General features: G+C 31.3%; 1 protein-coding gene across 1 annotated transcript; it reads right to left on the bottom strand.

Moving 5' to 3' along the window:
- Window positions 1-4,480: 4,480 nt before the first annotated feature.
- On the bottom strand, window positions 4,481-18,108 carry LOC110027011 (small nuclear ribonucleoprotein Sm D1-like). The gene is made up of 4 exons (XM_020728269.1): window positions 17,950-18,108; window positions 17,782-17,858; window positions 4,877-5,068; window positions 4,481-4,621 (listed from the first exon to the last, which is right to left on the bottom strand). The coding sequence occupies exons 1-4, from the start codon at window positions 17,961-17,963 to the stop codon at window positions 4,557-4,559; spliced, it is 348 nt and encodes a 115-aa protein (XP_020583928.1). The 5' UTR covers window positions 17,964-18,108; the 3' UTR covers window positions 4,481-4,556.
- Window positions 18,109-19,160: the final 1,052 nt, after the last annotated feature.

The following is a 19,160-nucleotide window of genomic DNA, read 5'->3' as shown; positions in this document are numbered from 1 at the left end:
GGAGAGAGTAGTTCTGTAAGCGAGGGTTTACATTTGTGGATTAATTTTATTTAACTTAATTTTATTAGTTAAGTTATTAATAATTAATACCTAATTAAAAATTATCAGATTAATTATTGTTAAATAAATTCATATTTATTATTTGATTATCAATTAATAAAAAATAAAGATTAATTTTTCATTTACTCAATAAATTTATAAGAAATTATTAATTAATATAATTACTAACAAATTAATTATTATTTTTTAAATGTCAAACTTTTATTTAATAATTAATTTAATAAAAATTTTATTAAAAATTAATCAGTTTAACATATATATAATTATTAATTATCATAATTTAAAATAAAATATTAATTGAATTTAAGAAGCTAGCATATTTTGGCTCCTTTGAAATATTTTAAAAAAACTGAATTTACATAATTTACTAAATCGTGCTCTGATTTGTTGTTAAAATAGCAAGCATAATAGATTTTTAAATTATAGCAGAAACCATCAAACAGTTTCATAGTTTCATAGGATTTCAGGATTTATTAAAATCGGATTTACTAAATCCTACAATCTCTCATCCATTGTCATAGAAGTTTTGGGTGTTTACATAGAAGGGAAGGGTGAATGTGATTAATGAGGTTAGAAGACCTAAATGAATGGCAAGAGAAGGGTAGTGAGAGGTATGTCAGTGATCGACAGACATCTTGCAGTTAAACATCGATACATTATCAACAGCAATTTGCCTCTAGGGTTTCACTATCACTCTCTGACGATTTATGAGAGTTGACCATCAGTTGATAGATGGATACAGCATTAGGAAAAAAAATTTTGTCGAAGCTTCAAAAGAATATCATGGAATCAAAATTGACCAAAAACTTTTCTTGGGTAAGGCTCTTGGTCGCTCACAAATTATATTATCTATAGCATAAATGTTTTATGTGAGATACGAAAAATTTATTTAAATGATATTTTTTTAATGTGCACTTACCTGCAACATAGTGGTTGAGGGTTTAATTTTCCACTGTGAGCTCACAGGTTGGAATTGTACATATTATTTTTTAGGTTCAACTTTTTTGAATGCTAGTTACTAGTACTTTACTTAAAATATAAGCACAAACATAAAGAAAATAGGTTCAAAAAAGTATCAAAATTGGTATTTTTATGATCATGAGTTTTGGTTTATAATAAATCAGTGAGTGTCTAATTAAATCATAGTTCAACAAGACATTACTAATGCATGATAAAGTGCATTGATTTGAGTTTATAAGCTTGTAGTACCAAGATCAACTTCATAGGCATTTGAAGTTGTTATTTGGCGGTGACAACCTGGTCACCATCACTGCCGATAAGGCCCCATCTTAACTAGCTCTCTTTGACGTAAATTACACTTCAATGGACTCTATTATGTCTGTGTGTAATCGTTAGCATTTAATTTATCCTAAGAGTCTTAATTTTTTAAAACTATTGTGATTCAAAATTTTCATCACACTAAACTGAGCCTTGCAAAGTTTGCCTCATAAAGACATTGTGAAAATTCATATTTCTTGTTGGCATTGTACCTTGAATTTTCCTCACTTCACAACCTTTCATCTTAAAATTCTTTATTCTAAAGGAGCAGTTGATTCATATAAGAAATAATGAGAAGTTTAGCTTATTTTAATCAAATTTGTTCATTAGGTGATGTATCTTCAAGGAATTGTTCACATTGATCCAACCATTAAATCTTCGATACATTACACTTCTGGGATAATCTACCATAATTCAATATCATACAGGGATAGAACATGAGCCTTTTCTTGTTCATCACTCACTTTGAGAAGGAGATGTTAGAAGTGTGAGACCTAGAGCCCACAATAGCTCTTGTTACTCTAGCTTAATAGCTGAAGGAAGAACTCTTTTGGTAAGCTTTGGTTTTGGAGTGATATACCTGGTTTAGCCAAAAAAAGTCGGAATACGTCAACACGATTGATATAATTTAGTGTTCATCTACTATTCACTCTTCTCTCTCTCACTCTCTATCTCTCTCTCTCGCCCTCCGTTCATCTACTATTCACTCTTCTCTTTCTCCCTCTCTCTCTCTCTCTCACTCTCTATCTCTCTCTCTCGCCCTCTCTAGCTCTCTTCCTTCTTGCTCTATTCATTAGGGTGTGATTCATGGGCAAACCACAATTCAACACTAAGCTTCATCACAAACATGCTATTACATTTATTTTACTAAATTGAGCTAGCAAGTTGACTCGTTCTTATCAAATTAAGATATGTTCATGAAAGTGTGTAATCACAATCATCATTTGTGATAACAACTAAATACATTCTAAATAAAAATCAAAGTATTTTTTACAAAAAAAAATTTCCATCCTAATATTTTTTTTTCATGTAATAATTCATCTCTTTTATTGTATATGTTTTGAGAAACTCTTAAGCTACAATAAACAAGATCTTCATATGCTATCGGTTTTTTAAAATCTCTTCAACATATATTTTGTGTAACTTCTATTCTTATGTGCGGATAATAAGAAAAAAAGACAGGGAAGTTATGGTACATGTCTTTGATTTGATCATTTGATAATAAAAAAAAAAAAAAGACAGGGAAGTTATGGTACATGTCTTTGATTTGATCATTGGCCGCCGAGAGTACTTATTTACTCAGAAAAAGTGGAGAACTTCAAAGAGCCTAATTAGAGCACTCATTAGATAAAAAGGAATTTATATGCATGTCACACAAATTTCAATCACCAGGCACAAATCTTGATGCATTTTGTTCAAGAAACGTTCTAAATTCAAATTCAAGATCATTTGAAGCCTGATTGCAACAAGTTTATAATTAAGCTGAGGATCTCGCCAAGACGATCTCAATAATGCTGAAAGTGATTCGATGTCAAATATGTCTAAATCAAACACTTAAAAGTGTGGTTGAAGGCTTTGGTGGATCAATTGGAAGGTTAAATAATATCAAAATTTGTCATGTTTATAGTCAGATCGAGCGGCTCGACAAGAGAAATCCAACAGGTCCCAAATTATTTAATTTCAAGGTCGCTAAGGCACTTAAATGTTGAAAAAATTACCTATGATTGAGGGAGTAAATGAGACCAAAAAGAGTATTTTGAGATTCATGCTAAATTTACCAAAATACCACTCTTAAAAACAATGAATAGGCCCTCATTCTTAACTTGAATGAATAGGAAGAGAATAGAAAAGTTAGCTGGCTATTAAAACTTAACTCTTAAAGTCCCGACAGTTGTTGTCAATCACCTGAGATCACAATTGACAACTAGAGTCTTTTGTTAACCACCAGAGGTTGTTGTCAACCACCAACGACAATTGTTATAGCCAACTACGATTGTTATAAGCTCTAAGACTTTGATAGCATTGTTACAATTGTTATATGTTGAATCTTCGTACAATGTTATATTAAATTATCACTCTCCTGTCACAAATTTGCTAGCATTCAATAACATCTAACGCCAAAACTTTTATAGTTACACTTAGTACACATTGGCGTCCTAAAATTATCCTTAAAATGGTGTATTCATTTTTAAAAATTAAATAAAATTAATATTTTGATGTGATATTAAGGATTTGACTGTTGCTTGTAAATACAAAAAATTAAGGCTTTAGATATGTAAAGACATAAGAAGTGTGCTATGTCCTTAAATGCACAAAAAGAAAATGTGAAGTTTATATACATGCCGCACAATTCTTATGTATTTACACATCTAACACCCATTATTTGATATGTACACTTCCAGCACTGGTATCTTAAAACCATGCATGAAATTGTGCGTTTCACTTTAAAAAAAAAAAGATGTGAAAGTAATGCTTATAATATGATATTAAAGATTTGAGTGGTATGCATGTAAATATGAATGTTTAGGTGTTAGATACATAAATACGTAATGATTGTATGTTATACATGTAAATGCCCCCAAAAAGAAATTATTAATGGACGCCTGTGCTTCTAATATTAGTTTGATAAGTTCATCTTTTTGTTTTTCTATTTTCCTTTCTTTTTTGGTTGTCTTAATAGGGTTTATTCTATCTACTCAATTTTGTGATGCCTTGCTCAAAATATTTTACTTATGAAAAGCTGATCATGACCTTCAAAATTTCCTTAAAAACAAAAAGTCATTGAAGAAATACTTAAACAGTTCCAATCACTGCGATCTACCAATCACTGCGATCCCTATTTCTTGAAAAGCAAAACAGTTCCAATCACTGCGATCCCTATTTCTTGAAAAGCAAAAGAATAGCAGCATTAAATACGAACTAAAACACAATGAAGCTGTCTAAATCTCGAATTTCTCCAACATACCATGATCAAACACGAGCGCAAAGTTGCATCCTACTAACCAAGCACAGTTCTATCATGTTTTAATAATACATTTCCAACTGAGCGTTACCGTAACAGTCTGACTAAAGGACAACATTATGTATTCAAGAGATGTACGCAGAAGCCTGGTTTCTCCTTGGTTATAAATTCGGATCAAGTTCCCATTACTTGCTAAGCCTCTTTAGGGAGAGAAAAAAAAAAAAGGTGGTTCAAGTGTCTAATGCTGTTTATGGAGTTAACGGCCGCGGCCACGACCACCACGGCCACGACCCCGACCCCGACCTCGACCCATTGGCCTCCCTGTAACATAGAAGACGAGATTTAGCACAGACTATACAAATAGTGCTTCAAATGGAATAATTAAAAAATAAAAAATAATAATAAAGAAGATTTACATACATGCCAACTTACCAATGCATGAGAAAGTGTATTTCTTTTTAAAAAAGTCAAAATGGTGGTATTTTTATGTGATATGAAAGTATAGGTGTTAGATATGTAAATATATAGGAATTAGCTCGTATGCAAGTAAATGCCCCAAAAATAAAAAACAAGTACCAGCAGTAGGCTTCTTCGGCTTAACCCGAGGCGTCTCCTCCACCAATAACGTCTCCAGATTCAAGCTGTCGGGAAGAATAACGTACCGAATATTGTTGCCCCGCACACTCAGGTGATCAAGAGTAACAGGATTTTTACCTCTGAGTGTAAGCTTCACAGTCTTCAGATGAGTATTCATACTGATATCCACACCTGCAACAAAGACTATGTTTTAATTGCCGCTTAACTAAAGCCAGCTAGCAAGTTGACAGTTCATAATCCTGGCTGAAAAAAAACCAAGAACATTAATTGTGCGAAATATGCTTGCTAACAAATAGAATGAAGCATGCTAGCTAATCAATCCATTTTCTTTTAAAGCTAATAAAAATTTGAGCAATTACAATAAATAGCCGCTCCGTTACAAGTGATTCAATTATAAATGCTGCCTAGGTGCCACCTATGCACTTCTCAAACCAGGAACTGTCAGTCAATTTTTTTTTTATGAAGCAGAAATGACAGCTATTCTTATATCATAAATTAACAAGAACAATTTAATACTCTATTGATGTGTACAATGATCCAACAAATCTCTCTTCCTCACCAACATTATTCTTACAATCTTCTTTGCCTACATCTATCTCATGGTTTTCAGCAACAAGTGAACACGACCCAATGATTAATTTGATTTCATATGTGACCCTTTTAACTAGAGATTAACCAAGCATATCACTTTTTTCTTGGATATCAAAGGTATGCCTAAATTCATAAAAATAACACCCAAGTTTAATATTATGTAGAAAAGAATCTTAAGTGCTGCAAAACATAAAGAATAGATGCTGATTAAGCAAGAATGAAACAAATTTTATAAGGGATACGCAATACATTAAAGTTGTACATGAACATGTTAGCAAATACCAAACAAAAACAAAAAAGAAATCTATAAAGAGAGATCTGCATATGCATATCCATAAATACACAGATACAATATCCCGACAAAAAAAAAACATACATGCTTGAGGACTCTTCCATCTAAGCAAAAGAAAAAGAAAATAATTATATAACATAAGAGTAAAATAAATAATCAAAGGCCCGTAGCATAATCTTACAAACAATAAACTCATCATCATTGTCTTTATTGGCCATATCCCAACTAGCTGGAGTTGCTTTACTGTCCTCATTCTGAACCGATTATTTCTGAGTGATGCATGATATATTGAAACAATTAGGCACAAATCTTTTTGTATAACTTCAGTCCTTATTCCTTTAGTTCAGTATGTTTCATTCCTAATCCTTCTATATTAATTTTATCTTCTTGTCTTATGATGCCATTTCTTACAATCCATGTAAATAGATAATACACTAAAGTGCATCTTCAAAATTCAAATAGGTGTTCTTTCCATTATCACTCTTTAACATAATCATTTCTTGGATATTCTATTAAACCAGCGTCTATGGCGTCATCTGCCTCGTGCTCCAGTGAGTCAATGCCGAGCCAAATAAATAATTGTACGACTTCTATTAAGCACAAGACTAAAAGGGCAATTTACTCATTTATTAGTTATTATTGTAGGGTATAAATAGGGCTCAATATGTTTAGGGTTAGGTTAAGTGATTTTTGTCTTGAATCTTAAGGCTAGAGTTTGGAAGAGAACTGTCTACCTACAAATTGTAGATTTATCTTTTATGTATTAGGAATTGTATCGTTTTGACATGGTACCGATGAAATAAAATTTATTATTTATGCCCTAATTTATGCAGAAACTCGTCTCATTCCAACCACAGGCCTTCTTAGTTTTGCACTAAATTTATCTTAACATTATTATTTAAGAAAATTTACATACATACCACACAATTCTTATGTATTTATATATTTAACACCTAAACTCTCATATTTACATGCATAATACCTTGGTGTGATAAACATAAGCATAAAAAGATGTATTCTACTTTTAAAAACTAGGTGATAGTAGTATTTTTCATGTGATATTAAGGATTTGAGTGATATGCATGTAAATATGGAACTTTAGGTGTTATATATGTAAATACATAAGAATTTTGTGGAAATATGTAAATGCCCATATTATTTATGCTACACTGAGGTTATCAATAACTTATTTGCCTCCAAACACCGAAATACATATAACATAGATAATCTAATTGTAATATTATAAATTTAATCTATAAGTATAATAAAATGGAAGTAAGAATCGAAATAATATACTTTACATATATTTTATTAAGCTTAAGATTGAGCAATAAACAAAGAAAAACTGTGAAAGGGCTGCGGCAAAAGAGGGTGGTCAGTAAAGCTCCTAATTCTCACTGGGAACAATGTCATCTTACCTAACCTCAGAGTAAAATGGTTTTCAATCAGCTTGCGAATGTAAGAAGTCACCAATCTTAGTCATTGACTACATCTAAAAGAGAATGCAAGGATTATTTGAAGGAATAGCATAAACCACGACAATTACTTGAGAACCTTAAATTCGTTGGAAGATAATAAAAGGGTTCACAAATAAAAAATAAAAAGCATAACTACCCTAAGCAAAGGAAGAAAAAACAACGTTATTATATAAAATTTTAACGCATAATCTAATGTGTTGAGAAATTGATAACAACAAATGACTCATTGGAAGTGCTTCTCCAACAAGTAAAAGTTGAATCCAAGTTTATAATAAGCAAGGAGAAAAAAAAAAGACAATCTCTTCCAAATATCAGAGTTAGAATCACAACCAAACAAGATATGGAAATCTTCCTCCAGCATGTCCCATACATAAGAGCAATAACAATTCCTTCAAAAAAAGAGGGTTCACTATGATCTGTTCTTATGAATAGAAACTAGGTGAGAACTTATAAAACGATAAAAAAAGGTAGGCGAGAACTTCAATTTTGGGAGAAGCAAAATATATACAAACCTAAGAGCTACAAAAAATAAAATCTCCATCCATAAGAAAAGAGTTACAACAACAACAACAAAGCCTTAATCCCACTATGTGGGGTCGACTACATGAATCCTTTTTCTCCATTGCGTCCTATTTAGTGTCATATTTTCATTCATTTCTAATAAATTAAGATCATTTTTTTATACAATAAGACCAAGTCTTCCTAGGTCTACCTTTGTTTTTCTTAACATAAGTCGAATCTAAAACATATATCTCCTAATCGAATCATCAGATGGTCGACGTTTAATGTGACCAAACCATCTAAGACGACTTTCTCTAATTTTGTCCGTCACTGGAGCTACACCAACCCTATCACGGATATAATTACAGATATAATCATTTCACATTGTCTCTAGATGTAAAGCCACACATCCACCTAATCATTCTCATCTCAACAACACTTAACTTAGTATTATACTTCTCTTTTAAAGACCAACATTCAACGCCATAGAGCATTGCAGGTCTCACCACCCTCTTATAAAATTTTCCTTTCAGTCTAAGCAGTACTTTTATATCACACAAAAGGCCCGAAGCATTCCTCCACTTCAACCAACTTGAATTCTACCTAACAAGGGCTTTAAGCGAGCCGAGCTTGAGCGTTCGGCTCGTTCAAAATAGCACGTGTTCGAAATCGGCTCGTGAACAATGTTCGTGTTCGACTCGATTTAAATATTCGTTTTAGTGTTCGGCTCGTGTTCAGCTAGAAATTGGCTCGTTAAACTTAAAAATGAACCGAACACGAGCGAACAAAGAGCTGTTCGTGTTTGACTCGTTTATAATTCGAGCTTTAAAAATTTGTTCGCGTTCGGCAAACACGAGCTACTTATTAAGTAAACAAAGAGCTGTTCGCGAACAACGAGCTTTTTTGACAGCCATTAAATAAACAAAGAGTTGTTCGCGAACAACAAGCTTTTTTAACAGCCATATTAACATTACCATCTATATCACCATCACTTTGAACAACAGACCAAAGATATCTAAACGTTCATACCTTTTAATAATTTGATCACCCAAAGTTACACTTCTGCCCCTAGAACTACTACTACTAAAATTACATTCCATGTATTCAGTTTTAGTTCTACTCAAATGAAGGCCTTTAGACTCCAATGTAGACCTCCATAAATCAACTTTTTCTTAGGATTTTTCTCTAGCCTTATCCACAAGAAGGATATCATCAACAAAAAGCATACACCAAGGTAAATCCTCCTGTAAATGTCCAGTAAGACCATTCATAACTAAAGCAAAAAATATGGGCTTAAAACCTTCACTTATGTAATGCAACAGAAATAGGAAAATAATTGGTCAATCCTCCTTCAATTTGAAAAAAAGTAAAAGCTCTAGCATACATATCTTTAATGACTTGAATATAAGTCATATCAACACCTTTCGTCTCAAGAACTCTCCAAAGGATATCTCGTGGAACCTTATCGTAAACTTTTTCTAAATCAATAAAAATCAAATGTAGATCCTCCTTATTATCTCTGAACTTCTCCACCAAAACTCTCGATAAATGTATAGCTTCTATAGTAAACCTGCCCGGCATAAATCCAAATTGATTATGAAAAATCTTTGTAATATGTCTTAAATTTTGTTCACTTACCCTATCCCATAATTTTAAAGTATGACACATCAGATAAATGTATAGCTTCTATAATAAACCTGCCCGACATAAATCCAAATTAATTATGAGAAATCTTTGTAATATGTCTTAACTTTTGTTCACTTACCCTATCCCATAATTGTAAAGTATGACACATCAACTTAATACCTCTATAATAGACACATTCTTGTGCATCCCCTTTATTCTTAAAAATGGGGACCAAAATACACTCCTCAGACATCTTTTCAATTTTTAAAATAATATTAAAGAGTTTAATAAGCCAAGTAACTCTCAAATCTCCTAAATATTTCCACACTTTAAATGGGATATCATCAGGTCCTACAAACTTTCCACCCTTGATTTTTTTGAAAGCCTCCTCAACTTATTTTTTATTAATGGGGTGGTAAAAATGAATCGTTTTATTTTTATTAATAATATTAAGATCACTAAGGTCGATCGCATTTTCAGGAACTTCATTAAAAAAATTTATCAAAAAACTCACCCACCTATGTTAAATATCCTATCTCTAAGAAACATCATTTTCTACGAAAAATACTTTTTGATTTGCATCTTTAGTACACTTCACTTGAGTTAAATCTTTCCTTTTCTTATCTCTTTGTTTGACTAGTTTAAACATATATTTTTTAGTCTCCTTACTCTTTGTTTGACTAGTTTAAACTAGATTTACTTGAGTTAAATCTTTCCGTAGTATTTAATTTATTATAAATATCACTAAAAATAAGATTTTTAGCGTCACAGATTGTTCTTTTAAACTCCCTGCGAACCGTTTAATATTTTTCTCAATTCTCTAAGCTTTTACATTTAAAGCAATTTTTATAACATAACTTTTTATATTTTATCTTTTCTTGCACATCATTATTCCACCACCAAACCACCAACTCATTTTATTTATATATTTTTTTCCTTTTGATTCTTCAAATACATCTCTTGCTACTTGATTAATAGTATTTGTTACTTTATCTCACATAACATTTGTTTCTTCATCTTTTTATTTATATATATTTTTTTTCCTTTTGATTCTTCAAGTACATCTCTTGCTACTTGATTAATAGTATTTGTTACTTTATCTCACATAGCATTTGTTTCTTCATAAACATCCCAAACTTTGAAATCTTGAATTTTACTTATAAAAATAATTTTATGTGTCTTTTAGGTTCTCTCATCTAATTTTACGATGATAAGCCATATTATTCTTTATTTTATAACTCTTTATTTTAAAATTTAGAACTAATAAACGATGTTGGGTACTTAAATCATCACTTGAAATGACCTTACAATCTTTACAATCTCGACGATCTCTTCTTCTCATCAGAAAATAATAAATTTATGTTTAATTATATTCATTCTTATAAGTAATAAGATGCTCATCTTTTTTCTTGAATAAAGTAATAGTAATAATAAAATTATACGCTAAAGTAAAATCTAAAATGACTCTACCTTGTTCATTAGTCACTCCAAAACCGTAGCTACCATGAATATTTCTAAAATCTTCAACCACTCTACGGACGTTTCCATTGGACATTTCCATTTAAATCTCCTTCAATAAAAATTCTTTCTTCAAGATGCATCATTTGTATAAATACTTTTAGATTATTCCTGATATTTTCTTTTGAACCTGTATTTAAGCCTATTTGAGGAGCATAAGCATTTTAATATTAAACATCTTATTATCGATAATAATACTTAGGGCTATAATTCTATCTCCAATTCTATTAATTTAACCATAAAAGATGGAAGTAAAGAAGGTAGGCCACTATCAAGATTTGGTTAAAATTGATTAATATGTGATCTTTTAAATAAGAGATAGAGTTCATCGTGATCTTTTAAATAAGAGAATGTGATGCTCCAAAAACATGCTCATCTCGTATTTTGAATAAAAATATCCAATGGAATCATTATCATACTTAAGGAAAGAGAAATAAGAATTAAGTGACAAGATGACAGTTAAGAGGACAATTTAACTTTTCAAAAGCTAATGCTTCTACCATCGTGCATATCATTACATATGTTTAGCTGATAGGGATCAAATGCTTTTAAAACCGCCTAAAAAAGTTGGCGCAACTGGAGACATTGCTAAACAAACAGTACAAGGAAGTTAAGTTGCTTAAATGATTGCCATGAATTATAGAACCAGCAAAAAAATATCTAATAGAACAGGAAGATTTATAAGTAAATCTTTTACTTATGGATCTATTTACCAAACAGAGAGAGATTTACGCTATCTAGATCTTTGATGCTAATGCCTCCCTGATCTTCGGGTCTGCAAAGATTATTTGACTTGATGAGATAAATACCACTATAGTCCTCAGCTCCACCTCAAAAGTTTCTTCTAATATGATCACAGCTTTTGACGACCCAATTAGAAATTAAAAATAAAGAGATGCAATGTAAAAATAAGAATTAACACTGTTGATAAGCACAGTCCTATCAACTACAGATAGAATATTCCCTTACCAAGAGGAAATTTCATACTAATTAAATGAGAGAATTCCAAATAGCATTTTTTTTAAGATCAAATGATTAAGGGACGTGTTTCAAGAGAGCAACCTAGTATACTAATTGAGGGACGTGTTTCAAGAGAGCAACCTAGTATACTAATTAATTGAAGGGGCATGTTTCTAGTGAGCAACCTTGTATACTAGAATAAATAGGACGAAAACCAGGTTGTCTACCAAAGTAAATTAGAGAAGATTTGAAGAACTTGGTTTTAAAGCCACATATATCTTTGAAGATGATCATTATCAGAATATTGGCTTAAAAAAACAAGCATCAAAGAACAACAAAATATCACCAGCAAACTAAATACTAATAATAGAAGGATCGCCTAAAGAAAATAATCAATGATCCAGTTTTTCAAAGAAAAGCATTTCACATTTTTGTGAAAAGCATCAGCTATGATGACGAATATAATCATAGAAATAGAGCCACCTTGTCAAAAATCTTTTAACTTTTAAATTTCCTACTAAGATTCCTATTGATTTGGGCACTGGAATGAGAGCACAATCCACGGGAAAATATTTTGAGGGGAGAAACTACCCAAGAAAGCAATTTAAATAAATCAATTGTGGCTGTGAAAAAGTCTTCTCAAGATCTATCTTGAAGATGAAAGCATCCAATCAATGCTAAATGGTAGATACATTACTTCATAAGCAATATTAATGCAATCAGTGCTAATCCTGGCAATAAAGCTCCCTATGAAAAGTAACAGTTCAGGAAGAAAACATTTTATTCTATTGGCAGGCACGTTTATTGTCAAAATATCGCACCTTAATTAGAAGCACGCAACACTCACTATGGAAGTGCTCTCATGCACTTAGAAATAGGGTGCAATCATACAAGTAAAACCTGTAAAGAATGCTATTCCTAAAGTATATGGAGTTTAGTAAGCTAAGTTCTAAGCTCTCAACTCAAATTGATAATAAAATAAAAAATAAAAAAACAATAATTCAAGAGAGATACAAACTAAATCAAGAAATGATAAAGCTATGGATCTACCTTTGATGTACCAAAGAGGGAAAAATCACTCCTAATGGACAACTAGAGGGGTTACAGTAAGAAAGCTAGATTAGAACTTAGCTTACCTCGACAAAAAAATTTAGAATTGGCACAACAGCTGGAATGCTAGACTAGAAATAGTTGGGGCTACAAGTAAACAAATAGCAGAAACTCAAAAAAGAACACCAAATGCTTAGAGTTGGAGGGAGAAAAAGCTAAAAGGATTTTGGATGGCTCTAGTAACTTGACGTTGAAAAGGAGAAGCTCTATATATGCTGGAATGAGCTGGTAGCAGGTTGGAAGCTTGGTGCAGATCAGAAACATCAATGAAATATAGGGAAGCACAACATCGGCAATATAAAGGCTTAGTATTTTCGTAAGCAATATCCAGGGGAAGAATCTATAGAATGGAGCCACTTTAAAGTTGAGGCCGGCAAGGTTAGTTGAGTGAGCAAACCTAATTTATTTCCAATTTCCTTGATTCTATTGACAAAAATGGGTTTGATTTAGATGCGGGCTTAACTGGATAGAATAAGAATGACATGGTTACTAAAAAGTGTAAAGAGAGGACAAAGCACTTTCCAAAAAGAGGGAGAACCAGAGGCAAATTTTAAAAATATGTAGAGAGGATAGTAAATCTTTTAGAGAGTGGGCAGAAGATAAAGCTATCACAACGAACTAACAATTTTGATAAAAGTTTGAATTTCAAATTGAAATTTTCAAAAATTCTTCTCAAAACTTCCAAATTCAAAATTTTTTCAAGTAAAAGCTCAAACTTAAAAGAAAAAAAAAAATCTGTATAGCACATAATCAAGAAGTAAAAAGCAAATAAGTCATAAAAATTCAAATGAAAAATAATTGCCGTAAAGGGAGCATGGAAAAAATATGTTTTAGATGTTTTGATGGTACAAGCAATAACTGATGAAGAAAAATCTACATAAAAACAGTCTATATAATACTTTTGAGGATGCAGGAAGTGAGGGGGGAGTGGTGACAATTCTATGACTCCAACAAAAGCTCCATGTTATTCTCTTATCATATGATGCTTTTTGTAGCACTACTCTATTTACTTACCCAACTAACTCCAAAAGATCTAAAAAATATATCCATTATATCCCCATCTTAAATTTAACCAGCCAACTAACTCCAAAAGATCTAAAAAATATATATCCATTATATCCCCATCTTAAATTTAACCAGATAGATTTGCATGCCCACATATCGATGCTTTCAATGATTGATATTTGTAAACATTTAGGCCACCAAAATTGATAGCATTCTCAATATATATATATATATATATATATATGTGTGTGTGTGTGTGTGTGTGTGTGTGTGTATGTATGTATGTATATGTATGTATGTATGTATGTATGCTTTAGTATTATTTTTGAAATTGATTAATTTGGCAAAAAAAAGGAAATACTTCGCTACATGCAAGATGAAAAACCTAGCTTTCAAGCTTTTCTTCCTAATGAGAGATATAAGATGGTCAAAAGCATGCTTTGCGGAAAAATTACGAATGATGGAATAACAAAGCATAGAAAATATCTAGTTAGGTGGCATATGAAGAACAAACGTCTTTCTTTTTCAACGCAAAAAATGAAGAAATCACATAAGACATAAATAAGGACCAAAAAAAATTAATCAAATAATGCATTTGACTAATGGTTTAGAAGATGATTATGATGAGAAAGAAAATGATGTTGTTGGGGCTACAAAAGGAAATCAAACTTCCACATTTACACAAAATTGGAAGGTGTAAAGGCAAAAGAGTATTTAGAGACATCTCACTTAAAAAATGAAGCGGTGAAAGAGAAACAATAAGCAAATACAAAAGAAAATGAAGCACAAAGAAAATGAGAGAGTAGAGAACAATCTAACTTTCACAATATAGATGCACGATATTGTAATCTCTATTTAATTTAGTAAGAATGATAGCTCTCTAGCAGAGGTGGAGGTTTTCAAACATTTTGATAATGGATTAAAATCTCTAATGTGATCAATTGGTTTGGGTTGCTTTGTGATGTAAAGGAATGGAACACATGAAGAAGTTATTGCAACCTCAAAGAGATGATTATGCAAGTATGATTGCTATTATAGCTGATATTTGGCAATGTTGAATTAAAAAAAGTTGGATAGACTTTCTAAAAAATTGAGTAAGACGAATCATTACATTTTAAAATCAATTCATATTATGTCATAAAAGTGATTTAGGGTCCATATGGGACAGTGTTGAAAATTGTTTTAGTTCGTAAGAGTACATGTTAGTATTTATTAATATTTCATCTGAATTGTATAGATTAAATTTAATAACTTCCTATGGCTGTATTTTGATATTCACCAGTTTTCACTATCTTCATACTTCATAGACAATTCTTGCTGAAGAAATGTAAATTTTGATATTGACCTCTTGTGATGCACCTTTCATGAATTTGTTTATAGAAAACCTCTTTAAAAATTGGAAGTTAAAGGGTGTATTTAAGTGGTTGCGATGCTTATCTTCATGCACACAATGCCGAAGATGATTGATTTGCAAAACATATGGACTAATAAAAACACACCACAAAAGCCGTCAAATTGATTTTGCTCGTCACTTTCGAAGAGATTTCATGTGCAACAATCAAATTTGAAGTGATGACCATGGCAAAGAGTTTCTCTAGAGCCCTTATGCATACAAAGCACAAACAAGGTAATGAAAGTCCTCTTTAAAGGAAAAAAACTACTATGGGTAACATATTTGAAGTAATTGATAAGCTAAGCAAGCAGTAACTAGATCTTTTGACTGTCAAGGAATAAAAGTACCAACATGGGGCTTGAACTCATTAATATTGATGGGAATATTGATTTCATCCCCTTAGCTTCCAACTGCTCATTTCTTAAATGCGCGCTACATCAATAATATCCAATATAGATAAATAAAAAATATGTATGATAGTATGAACGCAGAGAAGAATGACTCATCATTACAAATGAGGAGAAAGAAAAAAACAATGAGTTCAGTGAGACTGTAGGAGCGGTGATTCTTTAGCATTTCCACAGCTGTGATGCAAAGATTCACTTAAATACAAGAATCAAGATAAATTAAGTTTTTATAATCAGTTTTAATCATTAGTTCAATAATACATAATAGTTATATAAAACTTAAATACTAGTAACTATATATGCAATTGATTGGTGGCTAGTTTATGGTTTATCTATTCATAATTAGCACGATGGTTAAAGTGTTTAGCATCGCCTATAGTGCATCCAGGCATGTATGCAATTGGAGTTTGATTGAATATGTAAGTCATAAACTTGAATATTTCATAAAATGAGCAAATATATTCATGTTACTTATGTAGATTTTAATTGCTGATAGAATAATCCTATTTCTTTGCAACTCCATGACAAATAAGAAACAAGTTGGAGGATGGTAAGAAATAAGAATTTGGGGTTTATGAAATGCATTAGCACTTTGATTAGATGCTACTAACATGGAAACACCATTGATCCAATTTCTATCAATTTGAACTCATAGAGGTTGACATTTTTTTCATCTCACCCACTAAATTTAAATGTATCGATTTGAACTTAATTTTTCACAAGTCAAAGAAATTACTTTTCAAAACTAAGTTATGATTCCAAATAAAACTTAAATTTGTATGTTAGAATAAGATTTTACCCAAGCCATAATAATTCCATTATGTCTTTCAATTACACATCATGTTTTAAATCAATAACAGAAATATAATTGCTTCAAAGAGTGGAAAATTTTTAGTTAGCTGCTGGTTTATGATTCGGCATTTGCATGGAAAGAAATAAAGGCATCGAAAATAACGGCAAAAGCCAATGAAAATTTTATATTTAAGTATATTGAAAAACACGCAATTATCAGAGTTTTTTGTATTTTTGTTTCCATGAGGTGTAAATAATACGAAATGTACATGCCAGCTAACAAACAGTTCAAGGAGTACTAATAGATTTATGATATATTTTCAAAGTTCTCTCAACCTCTAGATTCATCTTTATTTTAAACACACTTCTCGTTAATTAGATGCTTTTGAATTATATGCACCTGGTCACCCTAATTCTTATTAGTAAGATAAGAAGAAAGTAAATCAGATATTCCTCAACAATAATGAAAAGGGTTAAATTTTGCATTCATGCCTAGAATTTGAAGATAAATTTTGCATATGAAAGAACAATAGTTTCAACTGATAGCAAATACTCCTTATTAAAAATAAAGGTACAGAATTCATGCCTAGAATTTGAAGATAAATTGTGCATATGAAAGAACAATAGTTTCAACTGACAAACTGAAATAGCAAATACTCCTTATTAAAAATAAAGGTACAGAAGTTGTCATAGATATGCAAAAATTAGTTTCTTAAACTAACTTCCGCCACCACCGTTGGCCTTGAAAAACGAGTAGACAACTTCATGTAACAAATGCTCACTGTACGCACAACCAAATTTTCACTAATATTATCAATTACATGCTTCTACAAGCTGCTTGTTTACAGCCCAAACTTCCAAATTACACAGCAAGATAATGGTTCATTTTTCACCGTAAAACTCATATCATCAATATTCAAAAACTAGTATTCCATTGCAAAATCCAATTCAATTTATTTTCATGGGTGCTCTATGAATGATCAGTTCAGATTCCAGGATGTCAACATTTCCTAAATTATTAATAAAGAACAATTCATGATTTTCAAAAGTACAATGTAAAAGCTTCCAACCCCTGGTAATGACTCAAAATACAAAAAAATTAGGACACATAAAACAACACAATGAAACCTAGCTTCCTCACGATGATAACAATGCAGTAGATCATAAAATTGCAGAAGAGATGTGATTAGAGAGAGGAAGGGCGGAGATACCCGTTATCGTTCCATGAACCACAGTCCCGTTCTTGAGTTCAATCGAAACGGTCTCATTGTTGAGCTTCATTAAAAACCTAAGACAAAAGAACAGAACCCCGTCGCTGAGCAGTTGAATACAAGAAAAACAGGAGGGGGTGGAGAGACGGGAAGACGAAAGAAAAATACCTGACGAGCTTCATCCTCGCGAGTGATAGGCGGCGCTAGGGTTCCGATCTGGCTCTGCGAACCCAAGCCAAAACCCTTCCCGAGAACAATTCGCCCGAGCTCCAAACCTAGTGTTTCCGACCACGCCAACAGCACTGATGTCCGAGCGTAGAGAATGCGCCCTCGTTATAAAGGTTTGTTGTACAGATAATTATTAAAACCTTCCCATAATTAGGGGGTGTAAAGGAATCGAATAAATATTGTGTTTGTGTTTGATTCGTTTAAAATTTAACTTATTTGAGATAAGATCGTGTTCAAAATTATTCGAGGAGTTACTGTTCGTGTTCATTTCTTAACGATCGAGCCGAACACAAGCTGTTCGCAGACGACGAGCCACTTTGACATCCATAATATTAATATATATATAAATAATATATTATATTTATTATATAACTTATATTATATAAATATATAATATTTATATTAGTAGATTATTAATATATTATTATTATTATTAATTTATTATATATTATAATTTATAAAATTTATTTTTTAAAAATATCATAAAAATTTTATATATAATTAGTTTAAATTATTCTATATTTCGAACAATAACGATGCGAACACGAACAAACCCATCATTCCTCGTATTTGGTTCGTTTAATTAACCCAACGAAAAAAATTTGTTCACGTTCGTCTTGTTTACTTATCGAACGAATCGAACACAACTCATTGACAAACCAAACACAAGCTGTTCACGAACAATGAGCTTTTTTGACAGCACCACCCATAATTATTTATATCACTTATTTTAATTTCAAAATTCATAACAATATTAAATTAGTCCTTAAATATTTATTAATGGAGGTAAAATAATCCACATTTTAAAGTGTTTAGGGCTGCTTCACCTCATCTTTTGAAATTATGGGGATTAATTTGACAAATTTATAATTTCCAAGACTAAAATGATATGTTCAAATAATTGTTGAATGATTTCAACATTTTTTTTTCATGTGGATATGACGAGAATAATAAAATCACTCAGATATCTAATTTTAATAAATAATTTAATTTATTGTTAAAAATAAATTATTTTAAATTAATTTTATGACACATTCACGAAATAATGTATATTATTTTTTACTAATAAATATACTTTATTTTTTATTGGTTGTAATATTTCACAAATTATGATAAAATGTTGAATTCTGATTTGTCTAGGGAGGACACCT

The sequence above is a fragment of the Phalaenopsis equestris genome, unplaced genomic scaffold (genome assembly GCF_001263595.1).
Source record: "Phalaenopsis equestris unplaced genomic scaffold, ASM126359v1 Scaffold000411, whole genome shotgun sequence".
Taxonomy (NCBI): domain Eukaryota; kingdom Viridiplantae; phylum Streptophyta; class Magnoliopsida; order Asparagales; family Orchidaceae; genus Phalaenopsis; species Phalaenopsis equestris.
Note: the sequence above shows the minus strand (reverse complement) of the source record. Positions and strands in the feature narration are given on the sequence as shown.

What these genes read in the sequence shown, in the direction of transcription:
- LOC110027011 (XM_020728269.1), bottom strand. An exon ending in GGTTCATGGAACGATAACGG is followed by an intron (nt 5,069 to 17,781) that starts GTATCTCCGCCC and finishes TCTTTGTTGCAG; the next exon opens with GTGTGGATATCAGTATGAAT. An exon ending in GCCGAAGAAGCCTACTGCTG is followed by an intron (nt 4,622 to 4,876) that starts GTACTTGTTTTT and finishes TCTATGTTACAG; the next exon opens with GGAGGCCAATGGGTCGAGGT.